Here is a 21,890-nt window from a genome sequence, read left to right on the forward strand (position 1 = left end):
TCTCATTGTTCAATTACGGTTGCACTAAAGAGATTTCCGATTTTGTTTTTTTATGGGTTTTTGACTTGATATACGTGCTTCACGAAGTATGAAAAAAACCCACGATTTAACACCATGGCCATCTTCCTCTCATAGAGAAAGTAGAGAAATGGTCTGGGGCCTTAAGTTGGGCACCGAGCAAAAAAGTCGGCGAGATCGCCGACTTCCTCGCCGAGTATACAACTTAGAGCCCCAGGGAGCTGAAGGATGAAGGCATGCTAATCTATGATCTCGAATTTAAAATAGAAGTATGATGCGCATGCGGATTATTTACGTGCTTCTATACTTCGTGAAGCACGTTGACGAATAGAAAGACACGGTCGAACGCCTCTTTAGTGCGCCATTAACTGTCCCCGGTCTTTGTTCTCTTGTTTTTCTTTTTTTTTTTTTTTTTCTACGTGATCGACCCTGTATATACACAAATGCGCCCAACGCTCGCGCGGCTACGAGGACAAATTTTGCTGGACGACGTAGGTCTTGCCGCTCCAGGTTTCCTCGGTGCTCCTGGAGAGGGACACGTCGTCTTCGATGGTCGCCTCGTTGATGGTGGGCATCTTGTCCACGGACACCACCGAGATCTTGCGCTGGCCGGCCCAGAATGGCGGCATGCTTCCCGAACTCCGTCTTCGCTGCACCTCAGAAGGAGAAGCATATATAACGGACGTTAGGTTTCAGTTCCAGGCAGATGTGATGCAACAGCGTCATAATGGTGGAACTATATATCATTGCGACACAGCGTCATCTACGTCAAGTTTCTTATGAGAACATTTACGTGACAAATAGGTTGCGATAGCTGTATATTATGATGTTCTGACTGTGAGGCCATAACGACCGGTTGGCTTTCTAAAGACAAATAAAAAAGTATGCCAAGTTATCAGCAGTGGTAGGTAAAGGCGTAAAGTACATCTAAAAAGTACTTGAAGTAAAGTGAAAGCTAAACAAAGGGCATATACTTCAAGTGAAGGAGTAATTACACAAGGCGCAATGGACTTAAAGTAAAATACTAAGAGTATAATGTACTTTCAAAGTAAAATACAACACCTTTTTCTTCTCTTCCAAACTCCAAATTCGTAAAAAGAAGCATTGTGTCCTCTTGCCTCATGGCCGCCTGCTACCATGCAATGTAAGTAAGTTTTAAAATGCAGGCAGAGCGGCTGACAGATGCTGGCTTTCCAACTTCAGTTATTCTGGAATTGGCGCAGACGATGTTAAAAAAAAAAAAAAAAATTAAGGAGGGTTAAGTCAGAAAACAAGAGAGACCCACAGCAAGACCCCAGGTACTCGCTTACATGCAAAAAATCTCGCACAATTTGAAAAAGGTAGCCCGGAGGTTTGACGTTCCCATTGTGTTTTCGGCACCTCAAAAGTTGGCTCAACTCTGCCCTAGAATTACGGAAAAGGTTGGGGGGCAAGAGCCAATGTGCCGCAAAGCACAGGAACAAATATGTCGATTGTGTGGTTGGTGTGGCGTACAAGATCCCACTAAGCTGCGGAAGAGTGTACATTGGTCAAACTGGCAGATGTATTAATGACAGAGCCCCTGAACATGACTGGTCACTCCGGTCGACCACTGGGGGTCACTTGCATCTGCACTGTGCTGCTTGTAAATGCCAGCCCGAATTCAACAACATCATCGTCATCGGGAGTGGCACAGGGAAAACCACCAGAGAATTATTCGAAGCGTATGGAACAACAAAAGACGGGCAAGATGCATGTGTCAGCCAAACATCGGTTTTTCTACACAAAAAAGAAATGGCATATCTTGACATGTGCTGAAGTGATAGTGCGGTTTACTTTGTCTGTGATTTTTGTTTTTTTGTTCAATAAATATTTAGTTGTGAGTCTGGTGCTTGTGTCGTTCGCATCTTCCCTCTTGCCTCGTTTGTAGTTTTTGCGCGCTGTTTATTTCCGATCGTTCCTGCCAACATGAATACTCTTACACTACAGCGTTATCTGTCTAAGATACACATGACACATTTTGGCAACACTGGCGTCATCCTGTGGGACAGCGGAATATTTGGGCATCCCTCCCGCGCGGCTCCCACCTAAAGTCCCAACCCTGCCTCCCAGTGGGTCCGGCGTTGGGGTAACGCCGACAAGGTTTGACCAGAGGAAAATTGGCGAGGCCGGAAAAAGAAAACGGATGGTGCGTGTATTAATTTTTTTTAATAATTTTTGCCCGATCCCCATGGTTATCCTAGCGATATCCCCACACTCGTAATATTTACAAAAATGAAAGACGTTTACAAATCTCTGTAATGCGAAATTAGAGCGCAGCTCTTGAGGAGGAGGAGGGGGGAGTACGGAGAGGAGGGTATGCCCCTCCGTACCCTCCCTTCCTCCTCCTTAACCCGCTAAACTTACCTCCGAATTCACAAACCTCACTCCAATTGAGGCGCTCCTTCACTTCCTCAAGGAAGGCGCGAGGGCCTGCGCTGGCCAATCGCGACGACGGATAGGCGGCCTTGGCTGCTTCTCCGTCCTCGCGTTAGCGGGTTAAGTTTCCCCTCTAAATTTAGCGGGGAAATTGACGTCACGTCACCTTAACACCGATTCAGGTAGCCCACTGAATTTAGCGGGGGAAAATGAGTTCACGTGACTTCGTGTCACGTCACCCAAGAACAAATTCAGTTTCTCCGCTAGATTTAGCGAGAAAATTGACGACACGTGACATCAAAACCAATTCAATTTCCCGCTAAATTTAGCGGAGCGGTTACGCCAACGGCGAAGCCGTAAAACGCGGAAACGGGCGGCTAACAGTTGCGCTCTAAAATACAAAAGGGAAAGAAATTGGCTTAGAAAGGGGGGGGGGGGGGGGGGGGGGGGGGGTCGTGCGTGTTTTGGTTTTTAGGGTAGGTGCCGCAGGCTACCGCCCGTTATGAAGTGTGCAACCGTTAACATCCATTCATCCGTCCGGCTACGTGGGGAAAAATTGTTCGGCGCTTTTCTGCGTCATGAAGTGACGTACGGCGGTCCTTTATTTCTTGAATAGCCGCACCTGCCGCAAGCCAGCGCCCAATCTGGACGGCGCATCTCGAGGCCTTACAAGTTCCATTGGCATTGGAGCAAGAAAACATTTTATGTCAACAATACGGGGGATGAAGCAGAAAATCAAAATCCTCTCTCTCTCTCTCTCTCTCCCCTTACGCGAAGGACCCCTTATCCCAAATAGTTCCGACGTCTATGCAAGTTACCACGCAACGCTAACAGAGTGTATATATGACAATTGTGTAAACAAAATTCTTAATCGTTAATTTATTTGGTACCGGTATAAACTTAAAACAAAAAACTTTGATATAGCGCAGAAACATCTTTATATATTTTGGTGGTTCTGTGTAAACAGTATAATAAAATCGGTTTTACCTTCATGTAATTGTTATTACGCCGTGCGTGCGCTTAGGCGACGTGAAGCTAGTTAACACCGATGGGCGTCTGATGTCTCCGGTGTAGATGTGAAATTTAGCCGGTGCAGTGCCACCGCTCGCCCGGGGTTTTTCACGTCATCGCGCCGGTACGATGCTCATACAGATTGAGACGGGCAGGGGTGAGCATCGAACCCAGATTCCCTGGGCTCTGCAGCGCGCGCTTCCGCTCTATGTGTTTCCGAGCTACGGTGTGTTAGGACTGTCGGCCAAAGATCCCCGCCATCTTGAAACCAAAATTCGCGAATCTCCCTTAACTTGCATATTTAGACTGTTACGAGGCTATCCAAACCGTCTTTTTAACACATAATGTGTTCGATCAGCCCATTTCGATGGGTTTTTTTGTAACGTTTGGCTCTATCTGCCGTATCTGTAACATTGGCTGTATTTGCTGTATCTGTAACAAAAAAAAAAAAAAAAAAACTGACACCGAAAAACGTTACACACGTAGGGAGCCGTATAAAAAAGCTTAAGTTCTTGGCAGATTGTGAACTCACTATTTTGAGATTGTGAGCCAAGTGCTTTGCCGACTGAGCTATCCCGGGGCGGTGTCTGCTAGTACGCAAAATGCGAACCCATTGGGCGCGTTCAGTAGCGGCCCCGGAGTCAAGGAGTCACTGACTCCTTCCACTGGACGGCCAAAAGTCACTTCCGGTGCACGTAACTCCGGGGCTTCGGAGTCAAGCTCCGAAGCACCGAGTCCGGAGACGGTGCACGTAGAGTCAAAGGAGCTAAAATGACGTCATTTCCTGACTGGTGACGATTTCCGGCGCTAAAAGAGGAAAAAACAAACAATATGGCGGGATAAGCTGCTTCGGTTCTGTCGCGGGTGCGCGGTTTGCTCGCTTTTATTAATGAAAAGTGCTCAAGGTAAGACGAATAACGCGTTCGAATATCTTTTTAAGGTAAGGCTCTCTCGGAAAATGCATTGGACCGTATTTTGTTTGGCTTGAATATGCTAATAAACAACGCAAACGTTCATTTGACGCGCCGTGTCTTGATCGCCGTTGCACGGAAACTCGGTAATATTGACGATAGTCCTGTCCGCGCGCAACAGAGAAAAACAGGGTATGAACGCGACTTTGGAAGCCCGTTGGACACTCACGCAGAGCATGATACCGATTAATGTTTTGTTTGCGTAGCTAAATCGGGGTGCACGTTGGCTGAGGCTCGCTTCGGCCGACAAAACCTTGATCGCCGAGCGCGGCCGAACTTCCCGTGTGTATACAAATACATTTTATAGGAAGTTCGTTACGAAGGGCAGAACAAACTTATGGGCGTATAAAAGTATCGCAACCGGCGGGGTAGATTAGCTGAGCTCTGTATTTTGCGTGTACTGACGACGATTTTTGTCGGCTTTTATAACAGTAGCTGCCTTTGCACAGCCAAGCGAAGGGCTCGATCGCGTTGCATCGCTTCGAACAGCAGCGCTGATGTGTACAATCACCCGCTTTTTCTTCAATGACCTTGTAAAGACTTCTTCAATACCGGCGTCAAATAAAAGCGACCGTGCTCGCCATCGTCTGCTTCCAGTTTATTCGGAGACCGTCTGGCACAAGGGAGGAAGCGGAAGTTGCGTAGAAGCAGGTTTGGAGCCGCGGTTTTTTTTTGCCGTTCAGTAGGCGCTCCGATGACTCCGACTCGAGGCACTCCGTTCGGAGGCAAGGGAGGCGCTACTGAACGCGCCCATTGGCGCGGCGCGCGATTCGTGGCCTTTCCCGTCGTGCTTGCGCCATCTCACGGCGTGTGTCAGAAATGGCAGCGGATCTTCGGTAGGCGGTACAGACTAGACGCCCTTCTCTTCTTCCATAAAAGGCCTATCGCGCATTATGTGCTTAACCATTTTTGTCAGCATGATCAAGCTTGTGTTGTTTTTTTTTGTTTTTCAATCCTCACAATATTTTTAAATAACTGAAACTAACAATTACGATGTAAGTATTAATGTCACGTACATTATGTTGTCACCTTCAAAACAAATTTCCTCCTGCATAAAAAAAAAGAAGAAGAAGAAAAAGAAAAGGAAAGAAACACTTGGAAAGCGAGCTTCTCCTCTCGCTTCGGTGCAAGGAAGGAAGCCAGCTTGCCGTTGAAGGCACGCCGTGATTTTCGAGTTAGCTTCGATCTTGTTTCAAAACATCATCTGACAAGTCTGTCATTGCCGAGAGTCACTCCCAAAGACGTGTGTCTGTTTGGCGAACCTTCATGCGGGTTGGGGTGTTGTACGCCGTACCAACGTATGGATGGATGAATGGACGTTAATGGCTATACCTTTTGTACCGGGCGGTAGCTTGCGCCACCTAGCCTAAGTCTAAGAAGACAAACGTGCGCTGCTGCGTCATGCCACGCAATAGCGCTGCTGTCTGCTTGGCGCATGCACAGTACGCTTAACTTCGCGCGAACCTTGTTTTTGTGGACGCGCTTTGCCTACACCTTGCTTGGGAAAACTTGTTCATAAACAGCGCGCTGGTCTGCAAAACGCCCCGTTAGAAGGGGCGTTTTGTAGACCAACGCAATGTTCCCCTTGAAATACCTCACGTGAGCAGCGTACTGCGTTGATTAGATGAACCTTTCTTCGAAATCATGGTTCCACGTGTTCTGGAATGAAAACACATGATCGTGTTTCATGAACCCAAGAGCGACCATGACAGGCTTTCCACCGAGAGGCTTATACCAGCGCTAGTGGTGCGGACGCGCGTTCGCCGCTCAACCACTTAAAACCAATAATTTCTTGAAAAAAAAAGTGAATTGAGCTTTTTTGCAGCGCAATCCAGTGTAGCCATATCTCGAAGGCAGATGGACTTCTTGCCGCCTAAAAATTTAAAATGTTCTATTTTTTTAAGGCTCTGGAGCGTTGAGAAAGTGTCTCCCGGCTTGAGCTTTTAGCTTAGGCTGTTGCTTTGCCGCCAATTTGAATCACGTTAAATGCAGCGGGTGCTCCAAATAGTGATAGCACCCCACAAAAAACATCAACATTGATTTAAGCTTTACTGCGATCCAGCAAAAGGAGGTATTAGACTTGAAGATGTTTGCAGCAAATATATATATACGCTAATTGTCACGTCATGCTAACTTCAGCAATTAGATTGCGTACACGACTGTGCTGTTTATACATATATATATATATATATATATATATATATATATATATATATCAGTGTGTCGAACCGAAAAAAATACGGGTTCGGTTACGGTTCAGGTTCAGGTAAATTTATTGTGTTCCGGTTCAGTTAATTCGATCCGCGAACCGGTTCGCGAACCGGTTCGGAAATTATAAATGACAAATTGCAACATCAAAATAAATTACAAATAAAACATCTGAAATCAGCACATACGAAACGGGATACATCGTAGTGTAAGGCTCAGGGATTTCTACCAGGAATGATTTCTTTATGTGCACTCAAAAGTTACCTCACCGACGTTTACGCATTCGGACTTCATCGAATTGGGTCCGACGCAGTAGCTGTAAAATCCGCGACCTCCTTACAAACCCACTTACAAGTAGAACTCGCTAACTATCCCGCTACCTCGGCGTGTAAGCAATTGAAGGAACAGTGGGGAGAAAATGCAGCTTTATTTGAACTAGCGTTCGGTAACTCAAATTAGACCCTTAAAGAAGTTTTCATTAAACAAGATACGGAATATGAAAAACACTTCACCGAACGCAACCCCAGAAGGACGTAATAGGATAAATATTAAAATAGAAGAGTTAGCTGTCTCACAAATATGTTAGCTTCTAAGTGCCTATACGAAACCGGATGCATTATTATCAAACTCCACAGCCTTTTCTTTTCTCATTCCGATGGAAGCAAGCTTCAAGAACTCGCGCGTTCTAGAAACGTGTCATGAAATGAGCACACAGCAGCATTTAGGATTTACGAGATTGTAGGAAAATAAAATCCCGTGACACAATTTTTTTTTTTTGCACAGTTTTTTAATTTTTTTTTTCCGTGCAAGCCGCGACCAGTGCAATACTGGTTCCTATGTCAAGATTCATGGATGCAGCGGTTATATTCCTAAGACTGAGTGGAGAAGAAAAATATGTAAGCGAGGTGTGTGTCAGTTGACGGCACTTAAAAAACAAATGGCATTGATAGCACATTCATTGTCAACAGCGCGTGGCCGAACCGTTTTGACATGAGCCGGTAACCGTTATTTTTTTTCCGGTTCAGTTCCGGTTCGGGTTCATCGCGATAACAATATAACGGTTCGGGTTCGGGTTCAGTTCCGGAAAAAATACCGGTTCGGTTCCGGTTTTCGGTTCGGTTCGGTTCCGGTTCGACACCCTGATATATATATATATATATATATATATATACATATCTTTCTCTCCCTTTGGGATTAATTGCTTTAGTCGTTGAGCTGATCCCACACCCTGTAAATAAGTAGAATAATTGTGCTGTTTGTATGTTTGTATGCAGACAAAGTGAAGTTAGTTGTCCTCAACGGGAGACTTGTCTCTCAGTCCTAGATGAGAAATTCTGCCAGTACAACCGCTAGCCAGGAGTCTTTAACGAGCATCACGCAGTAGTGATACAGGATCGCACGCCAGTACGATGCTCGCCAAGATCGAAACGAGCAAGGGTGGGGATTGAACCCTCGCTTGCCCTCGTTTTGTATGAAGAGGCATCAGTAAACTTGAAACCCGAAAAACCCGAAACTCACCCAAGATCTCTTGTAGAGCACAAGCGCGTAGCAGAGGTAAGCCACGAGCGCAACGAGTCCACACGCGAACACCACGAGGAGCAGCGGCTCGTAGAGCAGCCCGAGGAAGAGTCCCACCAGGGACACGCACAGGCTGAGGAACACGCACAGGCTGGCCTCGATGACCCTGACGGAGAACCGGCGTTGCCTGCTGGCGCCGTGGCTGTTGACCACGACGCCGCTGAGGCTCACGTGGCCGATGCTGGCCAGGGAGCAGCTCCGGCTGCGCGGGCAGGGCGGCGCGGAGTTGCCGTCGTTGGGGCTCAAATGGTACGGGCTCAGAGACGGGGGCGACGTCGTCGAGTCTACGGGCGTCATGGCCCTTCTGCTACCCGGTCTGCGTCTGGAAAGGAGAAGGGCTGTCTAGACAGTGGCACATTAAAGCGGAGGGCAGAAAGATAGAGGGCTGCCAGCACCTACTGACCAGTGACCACCAAGAGGGGAGAAGGGTAGGGGGCACGAGAATATATATTAGGCAGACAATCGAATATAGTTTTTCACAGCTTGAGCAGAGGGAGACAGTGGAGAGCACCGTCAGCAGCAGGGTACAGGAAAACAGCGTAGTGTAACAATGGAGGCGACCACAAGAGAATGGGACAAGGACGAAAGTAAGCTTCCAGCAGGTACACCGACACGCCCAGATGACATACCCATGGGACTCACCAAAATCCTAGGAAAAACACACAAATTGAAGTTAAGACATGTGATTAACAAAATAATTATTGGGGGACACGTACCAAACGATTGGAAACTAAGCAAAATTAAACTAGCTATTACATAAAGAAAAAGGAAACAAAGATAACATCAAGTCGTACCGCCCGAAAACAGTAACACTAGTTTTATGCAGATTAGCTATGAAGATAGTAAAGCGAAGACTGGGAGAATGAGCAGAAGGAATGGAAATTCTGGGAGAGCTTCAAAATGAATTCCAAAGAGACAGAAGGCTAGAAGATAGCGTATTCTCCAACACTAAATGCAGAGATATAGCAATGAAGAGCCAAAACTTCATATGGCTAGTTTATTTGGACATCACGGGTACATACGACAATGTGGGCCAGGAAAAACTCTGGGTCCACCTGAAGGGGTATAACTTAGATGCAAATTATATTCGAGAAATGCGTTCAATAACGATTACCAACATTACGCATGCTAACAGACGAACATGAGGTGGATTGCTGTTCGTGCCAAGCTGAAATTCGACTTAAAATAGACTTGGACGCTATTGCGCTGGTGTCGGGTCACCCACGAAAAAACGAAGGATCTATTTGTAGATTTGGAATTGGAGTCGATGTGTTGAAGTCTCGGTCTCCTTCCAGACCCAAAGCAAAAAGAATCGGCACTAAAAAAAAAAAAATATATATATATATATATATATATATATATATATATATATATATATATATATATATATATATATATATATATATATATATATATATATATATATATATGATTAGTGTTTGAGTTACGTTTACAAACTTTTTTTTTTTCTTTCTTCCTATCTTTTTTGTATGCGCAAGCTATATTTGTTTTTGCCGTCATTTTCTAAATTACGAGGTCCTAGTGGCATGAATTCTCTTCATCACTTACACTCTTCATCTCGTTCCGCCTTATAACCGGAACTTAAAAGTTCCAGTTATAACCGGAACTTTTAAGGAAGAAAAGTTCCGCTTATTCAGGAGAAACCGTACGTTCCACATATTTCGAGTTTATACGAATCAAAGTTTTAGATAATATTAAATACTTCGCAGTGTGTATACAAAGGAGTCTTTCACATAATTGGTCCTTAGAAACGATAAATGTAAAAAAAAAAGCACCTGGAAGTTTTAGATGGGGCAGGTTGGCGCTTAAGTGGAGCAGGGTAAGTTGAACGCCATGTAAGTGGAAAGACAATACACGTAGAATTTCTGTGTTCCAAATTAAAAAACAAAAAAGCAGAAATGAAGCGAAGAGAATCGGCGTTTGACATTTCAGGCCCGATCCACACAAAATATTCACCTGTTCCAGACAGAATACATGGAACGTCCATTTAACAGGAACTTATGTGGAACCAGGCTGTACCGGAGGCCTGCATCAACGGTACTCGTGTTCAACGAAGAAGACGAGTCCTAGCCGAACTCGTGTCAAAAACGTGGCCTGCGCTGGATTAGTCACGTAGATAATCCATGGCATTACGGACTGGTTATCTTGGGGGTCACATTCTCTTTCCGACTCAACCTTAGACCGACATGCCGTTTCCAAACAAGTCAAACAAGTCAGCGTTCGCCGACACTGGGTGTGGGCATTGCGCGTGTGCACAAGTCAGATTCGGATCAAAATGCATAGTCTGCGCATGCACGGTGTCGAGCGCAGCGCCACCGCGGCGGTGTGACGTCACGGCCGCGTGACGTCAGGGCCGAGCAGATGATCACGCTTAAGTAGCAAAACAACAACAAAAACAAGAAAATTCTTATACCTTGCTGGCGCATATTCCGCTTGGTTGAGTTTAACGGAGGTTGATCGCGAATAAGAGGTAAACCTCTGAAAGAACAGGATAGAAAACAAATCCCTGCGGCCAATCGCCGCTTCAAATCACAGTGCACCGCAAACAAAAAAAAAAAAAAAAAAGGTTTTGCGGCGTTTTATAGATCAGGCGGGACCGGTTTTTCGGCCCGCATAAAAAAAAACTATACGCGTCGCAGAATCCTGAAACTCAGTCAGAATGTGGAGTCAGCAGTAGGGATACAACGCGAAAGTGTGAAGAAAGAACATTACAGCTATATCAAAAGGCACGAGAGAAAAACAAAAAAATCTTTTTGAACCGACGTCCATTTGAATCTAATGCTCATCAAACCAACAAATAGCATTTATAACGCCTTAAAAATTTAATTCATTAAAAAAAAAAAAAAAAAAAAAAAACTTATCACCATGGAAGAAAGCAATATTGCCTTTCTTGGTTGCAGTTATATTTTTCATTGAAATGAATGCTACAGGAGCCTGGATTGTATTTTATTATTATTATTATTATTATTATTATTATTATTATTATTATTATTATTATTATTATTATTATTATTATTATTATTATTATTATTATTATTATTATTATTATTATTATTATTATTATTATTATTATTATTATTATTATTATTATTATTATTATTATTATTATTATTATTATTATAGGATAAATATTGAGTTTAGGTAAACGCCGGCTCGTAGATAAATTTGGATTTTCTCTTGTATCTTCTGATCCAGGTAACGTAATTTCTTCAAACTTTCGCATCTTATCATCCCTGCTAGCGTCACATTCTCAAGGGAGTTTCAGCTTACTGCAATGCGGTTTATTAATGCGGGCAGAAAAGTTTCGAACAAAGGATCCGATTATTTTCAACTTTATCCGTAATAATTAATTTGAAATCAGTTTTTGTTTTGTTTTGTCTACGCTGGGGGTAACGCTGACTTTTTTAAATTTCTTTCTTTTGAGTAACAATTTAATTTTGAGCGCTACCTTTCTTCATAATTAATTTTTTTCTGAAGTGCCACAGATAAGCTTTCCAGATGGCCACCTGGTTAAAGATCCTCGTCAATGAACTTGGGGCAGGTTAAATAGGAACATAGGCCATAAATAGGGCAGACAGCGCGCCGAACAAAAACAAAAAACCCACAAAAAAACGACATGCCGTTTCTCGTTTCAGCCTGCCCCCTCGATAAACTGGGGCAAGCTTAATTGCTGCCACGGACGCTACACGGCACAATGGCGCTGCGATCGATGAACGTCAAGCTCATGTGTGTGTATATATATATATATATCTGTATATCTCTGTGAAGTTGTGTTTTTGTTTGTTGTTGTTTTTTTATCCACACTAACGGTTTTTCGTAAAAATAGACCCGGAACGGCCTTTCGGCGTGGTTCAAAGAAGGACCGGGGACCCAGATAGCGAGTCTGGCCTGAAAAGAAGACGCCAAAGGCCGGATTGGTGGGGGTTGTTGTTGGACCGCGTGAGACCGATCAAGTCGTGGTCATGCGCCCTTCATTTTACATAAAAAAGAGAGAGAGATGTTGTTTGTTTGTTAATAGACAGCACGTGACTGCAATATTAAGCCTTAGAAAACCTTTTTTTTTCCCTTCATATGCACACACAAAAAAAAAACAAAAAAAAAAACGGCAAAGCCTTCTGCATAAAAAAATAAAAATGTTTTTTAGATTTGATTTTTTTATTCTTAAAACCCAGAGTCATAAAGTTGGACTATTATAAATGCACCACTTAAAGACACCTTTGTGAAAATAGTGGAAATGCACTCTGTTCATCGGTCCATTCCAGGGGTGGCCAGGCTAACCTGTCCTAAGAGCAGCAAATAAAGCCACGAAACTTCCAAGAGCCGTGAGGGGTGATAACTTTTGTTCAGAGGGAGTCGGGGGAGTGGAGGGTTGGGGGGGGGGGGGGGGGGGGGAGGGGAGAGCCGCGAGCACGGTATCTCACTATTGTTTCAAGCGGCGCGAGCCGCTTGAAACCATAGTGAGAGAGAGAAAGAGAGAGAGTGAAAAGCGAACTTTATCGGCACGTCGTGAGGAACGCGCTGTCCTCACCTGAAGAATATTATCTCATACCGTGGCCGCGAGCTCCACTTTAACACGCGGAGAGCCGCAGCTTGGCCATCCTTGGTTTATACATTGGATTTTTTTACGCCCGAATATCTCTCGAGAACACACCGTACAAGACACCCATGACGTCATCGTTTGTAGACCCCCGACCCGCCCCAAGCGGTAAACACACCGAAGCTCGCCGAGAGTCGCCGCCAGGCGGCAGACGCGTGCGTCCTTGGCGTTGCCGCGCGGTAGCGTCGCACTTGATGTGAGACGCATGCGAGACGCGATGGCGGCGACGCTATTTTGCGGTGACGGCAGAACGCCGCCGAGTTCTGACAGGCTCCGATTGAAAGGATAGTGGGTAGACCTAAGTGCCAGCTGAACCGAGGTCTACCCACCAGCGGCGTAGACTTTCCATTTTCCCGGAGGGGGCAGGCTGAGAAGTTCTCCGGGGGGGTTACTGCGCGTTACCTTTTCGTCAGAACTGCAGATTGAAGCTAACGAAAGCACGAATCCATTTCCCATGTATTTTGTCAATAAAGGCAATGTGGGCGCTATTTTGTTTACCTGCCACTACTAGAAGCTCGTGACATGGCACGTAAACAGCGTCTCGGTAAGGATCATAGCCCAGGCCCGGGGGGGGGGGGGGGGGGGGGCTCAGCCCCCCCCCCCCTTCGGATTTTACCGGGGGGGGAAGCACGAGCCCCGACGCCCCCCCCCCCTCCCCTCCCCCCCCCCCCGAAGTCTACGCCTGTGCTACCCACTATCCTTCCAATCGGAGCCAATCAGAGCTATGACGTCACCGGAACCCCCTGCGCAAGAAGCAGACGAACTTGCGTTCCGTATAGGCGTCGCTGCGTCAGCTAAACCCGCGGTTGCACTGCCAATACCTCATACAAACGACCGTCTGCGGGACACTGCCTGGAACGTGTTTCTTCCGCGTACGAAGGTCCCGTCAGGTTGGTCGTGCAAAAATTCGTCTGCAGACATGTTCAAAGCCTACCCATGTGAAGCAGACATGTTTCGAACATGTTTTGAGGCGGGTAATTCTGTCATCATGTCTGCTGCCAAGAACAGCGTGTCTTTTGTGTGACGCGTGAGCAGTGTGACTGGAACTTTAAGAAACGCAGCGGGTGGCGTCTCCCGATCATCTCATTATGCCCCTCACCAGCCAATCAGATTGCGGCATTAATCGATATATATATATACGCCGAAGGACCAATCACGAAGCGAGAGCCGTGAACATTATAAGCCAAGACAACCGTTTCTTAACCACTCAGTGTCCATGCGTCTGTTTTTCGCGCGGGAGTTGCGATGACGTCAGAACGACGCCGAGTTCTGATTGGCTTCGAGCGGAAGGATAGTGGGTAGTAGACTTCATTGCAATGCCTTGAGGTCTACCCACTATTTATTTTTTGGCAATCAGCCAATAAGAGCTCGCGACGTTCTGACATCATCGCAACCCCTGTGCCAGGAGCAGACGAACTTGCGCTATGCATATCGTGACGACGTAAGGAGAGAAAGGGGGGGGGGGGGGCGGGGGGGGGGGGACTTTTGGCATTCGAACGCGTTAGAACAATGAGTAGAGAGACAGGCGGCTAGCTTTGCATCTACCCCCTAATCATTCCAACCAGAGCGCTCTAGTTTCTTCCTCTCCATCGGTTTCTGCTCGTACACTATCATTGTTTGACGAGAGAGCCCAACGTTATCTAAATTCAACGCAATACTTTCGAATACCCGGTTAGAGTTTCTTCGCAATTTAGGGGATCGTACCCGTGCGACGTCGTATGAAGAGAAGGTTCAAAGCTTAGAGGCACAAATGACGACTCAGACTGAAAGCGAACGCTGCCTAATTCTAATAGATGTCCTGTACGTGACGAGCTTTTTTTTAAAATTATTATTATTAATCATACCGGCCCGTTTTGTACGCCAATGACTCATCTGTGGGCTCACGTATGCGGCAGCCATTATCCATCAACGTCTGTCAACAAATATTTAACGAAACATTATCTTATAATCGGCATCAGTTATTCATCAGCGAACGTCCATTGAACTTGTAATCGTCAACAAGAAAAAAAAAACACCTAAACTTGTATTAATTAACCGGTATTCGTCAACCGGCATCCGTCGACTCACAACCACCAAATATGCATTTAAGAATCGGCGGCATCTAACACGCTTGCATTTATTAACCGGCATCAATCAACCGTCGTCCACCACGAGAGACCCATTTACTGGCATTCGTCAACCGGCAACCGTCAAAGTCGTGAACCATCGCCAACCATGATTCACCAAACTTGTATTCATTAACTTGCATCCGTCGTCAACAGCCATGGGAGTATCCACAACTCGTACGGGGTACCCCCAAAGCAAACTGTGCTGTGAATATTTAATCTAAAAACTCAAATACGTATCGTTGAACCCTCATTCTCCACCCGAATTTAGCGCTAGCAGTTTGAATCAGATGCCAAATTTTCAGAACTAACCGGTATCTCAATCAAAAGTTATAATCGCGCGATTTTCGGAAATTTGTGATGGGACTTCGGTGGCCGACGAGTCCTATAACATACATGGGGCTGGAGAGCGCCAACTCCCGGGAACGATTCTCCGTTTTCCAAATTGAAAGTTTCAGAAAATCCCTTATAACTTTGGAATGAGGTAAGAGTTAGTTTTGAAAACTTTAATATCTGGTCCCGGACAGCTCCAACTTGCAAGCGCTACATTTGGGTGGAAACTGAGCGTTCGGCAATATATTATTTCTACTGGATAACAAAAAGAAGAATCGATCAAGGAGAGGACGAAACACAGACCTCTCCGTGTCTTGTTCTTTCTGTTATCCAGTATACTTTACAATATGCATACTTCGTGTAAGCGCTGAAAAAGAAAAACACTATTTTTTTTTTTTTGATTGGGGCGGAGGAAAGGGAAAGTGAAGAAAGCACGTTGTTTGTTTATTTTGTTTTAGTTTACGAATATGCATTAATTCGGCATTCCCCAAACTTGTGTTGATGGACCATGGACCGCTGAACCGGCGTCCATCACGGCCCGTACGTCCTCTCGAAAGCCGAGGGCCCCCACACGATCAGGAAGGCGTAGAACAAGAGGGCCCATAGGGCGAAGACAGTCACTGTCGCGTACATGAGCGTCATCGAGGAAAAGGAGAGGCCGAGGGAAACTTTTTGGCTCGACCCTCCGGCTGGACTGGTCTTGATCGGCGCGTCGCTGCATGGAAGGAACCGGGACGCGCTGTAGTGGCTCACTTCTTGGCTGAAGATCATGCTGCAGGGTCGGCAAGCGTACGCTAGACTTTGCCGTCGATTTTCGGTTCATCGGAGGAAATGTAGACTACGCCCGTCGTCGTCGAAAGAGGACCTCTTCTTCAGATCTGTTGGTTGATTTGGAACAAAACACTTCGTTTTCTTCTTTTCTTTACTATTGTATGCCTAGCGCAACATGCACCTGCACGAATTGAAACGTGGAGCTCGTGCTGCAGAACCCAGGGAACCCGGGTTCAATCCTCGCCCCTGCCCGATTCGATCTGGATGAACATAGCGTACCGACGTGCGGTCGTGTATCACTACTGCGTGTGAACGTTAAAGACCCCAGGCTAGCAGTTGCACTGCACTGGCTAAATTTCTCATCTAACAATGCCGCCATACTCTGACAGAGTAAACTCCTGCTATCTAAACAACCACCGATTTTTTTTTTTTAACCTTTAGAGTATTTACATTTTATTCCCCAGTTGTACACCAAGTTGAGCTGTTGAGAGACAGGGCAGTGTATACGGTGTGCTTTGAGATGCGCTATCCAAGGCATGCCACAGCGTTCACGGGGCGGCGCCATTTTGAATACCGGAGTCAAGCTCGGGGAAAACGTTTAAAAACACAATTTAGATGTCGAGTCGTAGACTGAAAAATTATTTAGGCAAGCAAACAAATAAGATCTTTGTTTCTTTGTTTTTGAGCGATACTTCTTTCGTGCAATTTCTCATTTCAGTTTATTTTTCTTTATAAAAAAAAAAGTGATGTATAGCCTCCAGAAATTATACGAACCATCGAGTAAATAAATACATTTGAACAATAGTAATGTGCTAACACCGCTGCCGCATATAGTTCGCATAAGCCTTCAACTAGGCGATTACTGCTTTCCGAAATTCCGAAATGATGCATAGATCATGCGCAGCCGCCATTAGTTGGTCGTGCACTGTGAACACGGATTGGACAAGAGGGCTTCGTCAGCCTTCGGACTGTACTCGGATCGAAAGGCATTCCACACGAGTGCTGCGTCAGGGCTCGGCGCGAACTCGGAACCAATCACGGGCTTGAGACGCCGGAAGGTATGAGACCAATTAATGGCGGCTGCTACGCATCATTTCCCAATTTCGAAAAAGGTCTATTAAAAAAAATTTTCAGAAAAATGCTTTTTTGTTGTTTTTTAGTGCAAAGAATAAATTACGCATCGCCGAACGCTCATTCTAGCCCAAATGTAACTCTACCAATCCGAACCACAGTAACCCAAATGTAAAAACTAGCCTTTTTTTTTAATTAGTCTTTTTTTTTTACTTTTCATATCGAAATGGGGTTTATTTCCCATAACTGTAGCCATACGGCTCCGTGTATTGGATGACTCCATGAATCATTCGATGACTCCATCTGTCACACACGCACACACACAAACAGACACACACACGCGCACACACACGCACGCACGCACGCACACGCACGCACGCACGCACACGCACGCACGCACTCACACACGCACACACAAGAAAAAAAAACAAGAAAAAAAAACGTATTTATTGGTTGAGTGGTGGACGCACTTGGTCGACCACACGAGGTATAGAAAACTCGGAAAACCGGGAAACGGAAAACGAAGAGAGAAAAAAACGATGACTGACGGGTCCCCCTGTTCAGCGTCGATATTCTCTCACGCGAGTTTCAGCGAAGGAATACAAAGCACGGTTCGCTTTTTCTCTCGATTATACTACATTCTCCACCGACGGGAATAGTTCGGGCAGCAAATGCGCTATGAGCCTGTAGCTCTCAAGTTTCGAGCAGCGCCCTTGGCGAAGAAAACGGAATATTTCTAGGCCGCGTTTCGATCGAACGTCACTATACGCACCTCTATACGTCACTCAGGGACGCCATGAAAGAGGACGAAAAAAAAAAAAAAAAAAAGAAACTAAACGAATGGAAAAGAAACGCATTCTTGGCGTTTCGACAGAATGCTGAGGCCACCAGCAACATCATTTTTGTTTGATTTCTTTTTAGGCGCTTACAGACGCTTGCATTTGAACGTGGCTCGTACACCATAAGACGCTACAGTGCCGCCTTTATGGTCGCGTCTTGCAGACGCTACAGCCCAACGTTGGCTACAGTCAGCATTACATGGTCAGGTCTAGAGAACGAGCTCGCGAACCCTGGTCACTTAATAAAAGGATGACCCGAGAGCAACGTTATGCCATCGAGCCTGCTCTGAAAAAGTGGCACCGATCCGTACTCGAGAAACGAGCTAATGGCGATCACAACGCCGCTATTGTTCTCGCAGCGGCCACTTGTTGAACTGCACGGCTGCTGTATTGGCTAGGGAGTATCGCATTCGATAGCGTCCGCTGTGAGAAAAGTACTTTGCGGACGCGCCGCAAAGTACTTCGAGGACGCGCTACCTGAAGTCACCGGTGAGACATGGTTGTATAAAAACAATATTAATTGTGCCGCAAAACCTTGTAAACTAAAGATTTTAGAAAGCATCACGCGCCTGTTATTTTGTGCTAATCTCAAATAAAAGTTACTAGAAAAAGATTCGTTTTCGTTTGTTTTTTTACGCAAAAAACATACTTTCTGAAAGCCCAAAATAACTAAAGTAAAAAAAAAAAAAAAAAAAGACTGGGCCGCTATTATGGCATTTCGAGCCTGGGAGTTTCTCATGTTTCAATTCGTCGCTAAAGGGTGGCACTGCTATCGTGTTTAGCTCGATCGGCGAGTTTCCCAACTAGGTGTTTTACTAACGTTGCCCGAGAGTTTTCGTGACCCACCACCGTTCTAGACCCGCAGTCAGACACCAACTGTTATGAATACCTTCGTCCCATATAAGACACCCCAAAACTTCAGTTCGACGTACAGCGCACTGACGTCGATAACTTTCACGGGAGGCTTGATAGCCGTGTGGTACAACTTAATAAAATAGCTAATGTACCTGTTACTGACCATGAAAAAAATAATCGGGGTTTTCTTGGCCCTACTGCAAAAACTCGGTGTTTTCTTCATGTGGTATTTGATACGTACTTGAGCTGTCTAATAAGTTATATCGCACCGTTATTAAGCCCCTCGTACAATTTGAGGCCGTCTGTTCGACTATAGGGCGCTGTACGTTGAAATGAAGTTTTGGGGTGCATTATATAGAACAAAAAAAAAAATGCAAAACAACATCTTTTTTTTTTTTAAGTGTAAAGGTTTTTGCTAAATGTAGCAGAATATCTTCTCCGACAGATTTAGCGGTAAAAGTGTGTATGCTACATTTCTTCTCAAAATCCCCGTCCAAGGTGTTTAAATCTTCAAAAAGGCCAATTTGCGCGGAGAAGATCTGGATGTTCTCTGTGGTCTACACCAGAAAGAATAACGTGCGAGCATCCTCCTCTTTCTCCTTGGAACGTCATCACGGTCGGGTGCCGCGAACTGCGCAATTGAACCTGAGCTCGACGCCGAGCATCCTTCGACAAGTCGATTGGACGCCGAACGCTGACGCGGCACTCGCGCCCAATCCGTGTCTGCGCTCGATCTCACTATGACGACGTCAAACTTCCATCGCACGGGCTTGGATTGTTTTATGTGGCGTTGGTGAGGTTCGACATTCACTAAAGTGCAGACTGCGATATGTTTTGACATTCGAAACAATGTTCGTCCCCGAAGTTAGCAGCCTCTACTTTTTAAAAGACTGATTTTTTTTTTTTTTTTATTTCTTAAGACCTTTCTTAAGCACTAGTGCTTGAGGCAAGATGAAGTTTTGATACATTCCCCTCAAGAAGATATATACTGTCGAGACCGGTCATAACGAAGTCGGTCATAACGAAATAGCGGCTATAGCAAAGCGGTCACGATTTCCCATTCTTTTTGCACTTCGTTATAACCGAGGTCGGTTATAACGAAATAGCGGATATAGCGAAGTGATTTCCGATTCCCGTTGACTTCGTTAGAACCGGTCTCGACAGTAATATAAAATAGATTTACTGTATGACAATAAATCAACATTTAGAATCATATCATAAGAGGCTTATTCGAAAGCAGGTTATGTGCTGTAGTCCGTTCACCCTTGAGCTGAGACTAGAAGCTCCGCCTTGCGCGAGAGCTTTCCGCCCTTGCTAACACCAATGTGAAAGCGCAGGCACGCGCAACCAAAGCACTGCGGAAGCCAGCGACCTCGCGCGGAAGGCGGAACTTCTGGTCGCAGCTTAGTAGCCTTAACATGTGTCCATATGTTCTCGCTTGGATAGACGCCTTTCTGACTAACCGTCTACAGTTTGTTCACGCCAACGGAACTAATTCTCCATACTCGCCTGTCAACTCCGGTGTCCCACAAGGTTCTGTACTCGGCCCACTACTATTTCTTATATATATTAATGATCTCCCTACCCGTGTCTCCTTTTCTATAAACTTTTTTCTGACGACTGTGTTACTTACAAAGAAATCCTTAACGACTCTGACATCTCTGCTCTTCAAACCGATATTAACAATGTAACCCAATGGTGCAACGACTGGCTTATGGAACTTATTATCTCTAAATGTAAATCCATGTGTGTCTCTTGTCAAATTAACATTTGCCCTACCTACTCCATCAATAACTCTACCCTCATTCCTGTGTCCTCCTACAAATACCTCGGTGTTCACATTTCAAATGATCTGTCCTGGAATATTCAGGTCGACTATGTCACGAAAAACGCTTATCAATTATTGGGGTACATCCAAAGAAACCTTTTCTTGCCCTCTTTCATTAAAGCTTCTCATTTATAAAACCTTTATTCGCCCTAAACTTGAATATGCCGCCTCAATCTGGAACCCTGGTATCACCTCTGCACTTGCCGTAGAATCCATTCAAAATCGCTTCGCCCGTTTTATACTTTCTAACTATCATCGCACAGCTAGCACCACTTTAATGAAAGCCTCTCTATCCTTGCCCACTCTTTCTTTTTGTCGAAAGATATCCCGCCTATCTATGCCTGTTCCATAAAATATATCACCTAATACCCTTGTTACATGGGCACACTTAACTGCAGTTACGCTAAGCCACAGTTAGCGCACAATACTTGCCGACAACATTCTGTGGCTATACTGTAAAAGCTATGGGCGAACGTGCGCTTGAGCATCTTGAGCATCTATCGAAGCAGTGCACGCGCGCTCTTCACTTCTTATGGAATAGATGTCCGAGAGTATAGTGAGGTATCTGTGGTGCCGCGCAACAGCAGTTAAGCTGAGTTAACCGTGGTTAAGTGTGCCCGTGTAACAGGGGTATTACCCTCCTTTCCGCCAAGCACTATTTTCCGAACCATTTTACGTATCATCACGCAGCGATCATCAATTAAAAGTTGGGATTCCTCATTGCAGCACATCTGCCTCTTTTTTTGCCTCAAACCTCGATTGACTGGAACCGCCTTCCCGCAGCCACTGTCGCAATCACTGCCTCAGATAAATTTAAGATTGCCGTTACTCACCTGTTACATGATGTTTAGTAGAAATATTGTGTATTTTTTGTCTTTTCATTGATATTTGTTTTATTCCATGTACTGTGCCATTACTAACCTGTTAAATTATGTTTAGTAGTTATTTCGTGTAGTTTTTGCCTTCTCATTGTTATTTGCTTTGTTCTATTTACTGTGCCCCACTCCTCTCTGTAACGCCTACGGGCCTGGGAGACATAATAAATAAAATGAAAAAAGGTGAACGGAGATATACAAACTCAACTCATATCTGAGAGATTTATTAGTTAATATATATCGATACCACACCTTCTATAGTACACTCTAAAAAAAAGGGTATCACCTTACACCCTTTTGTCCCATATAATACACCCCAAAACTTCATTTCGACGTACAGCGCCCTAGAGTCGAACAGACGGCACGAAATTTTACCAGGGGCTTGATAACGGTGCGATATAACTTATTAAAT

At 45.1% G+C, this 21,890-nt stretch overlaps 2 protein-coding genes across 2 annotated transcripts in view; one reads left to right on the top strand and one right to left on the bottom strand.

Annotated features, from left to right (window-relative positions):
* Positions 1-482: 482 nt before the first annotated feature.
* LOC121048408 lies at positions 483-8,480 on the bottom strand. The gene is made up of 2 exons (XM_040504706.1): positions 8,124-8,480; positions 483-668 (listed from the first exon to the last, which is right to left on the bottom strand). The coding sequence occupies exons 1-2, from the start codon at positions 8,478-8,480 to the stop codon at positions 483-485; spliced, it is 543 nt and encodes a 180-aa protein (XP_040360640.1).
* A 3,418-nt stretch (positions 8,481-11,898) lies between these two features.
* LOC8025830 (enoyl-CoA delta isomerase 2) overlaps positions 11,899-21,890 on the top strand; it is a 101,696-nt gene continuing 91,704 nt past the window's right edge. Inside the window, exon 1 of the mRNA XM_042287015.1 lies at positions 11,899-11,930. Coding sequence (XP_042142949.1) covers positions 11,899-11,930 — 32 coding nt within the window. The remainder of the gene's footprint in view (positions 11,931-21,890) is intronic.

Source organism: Ixodes scapularis, unplaced genomic scaffold (genome assembly GCF_016920785.2).
Source record: "Ixodes scapularis isolate PalLabHiFi unplaced genomic scaffold, ASM1692078v2 PGA_scaffold8__174_contigs__length_109621045, whole genome shotgun sequence".
Classification (NCBI taxonomy): Eukaryota; Metazoa; Arthropoda; class Arachnida; order Ixodida; family Ixodidae; genus Ixodes; species Ixodes scapularis.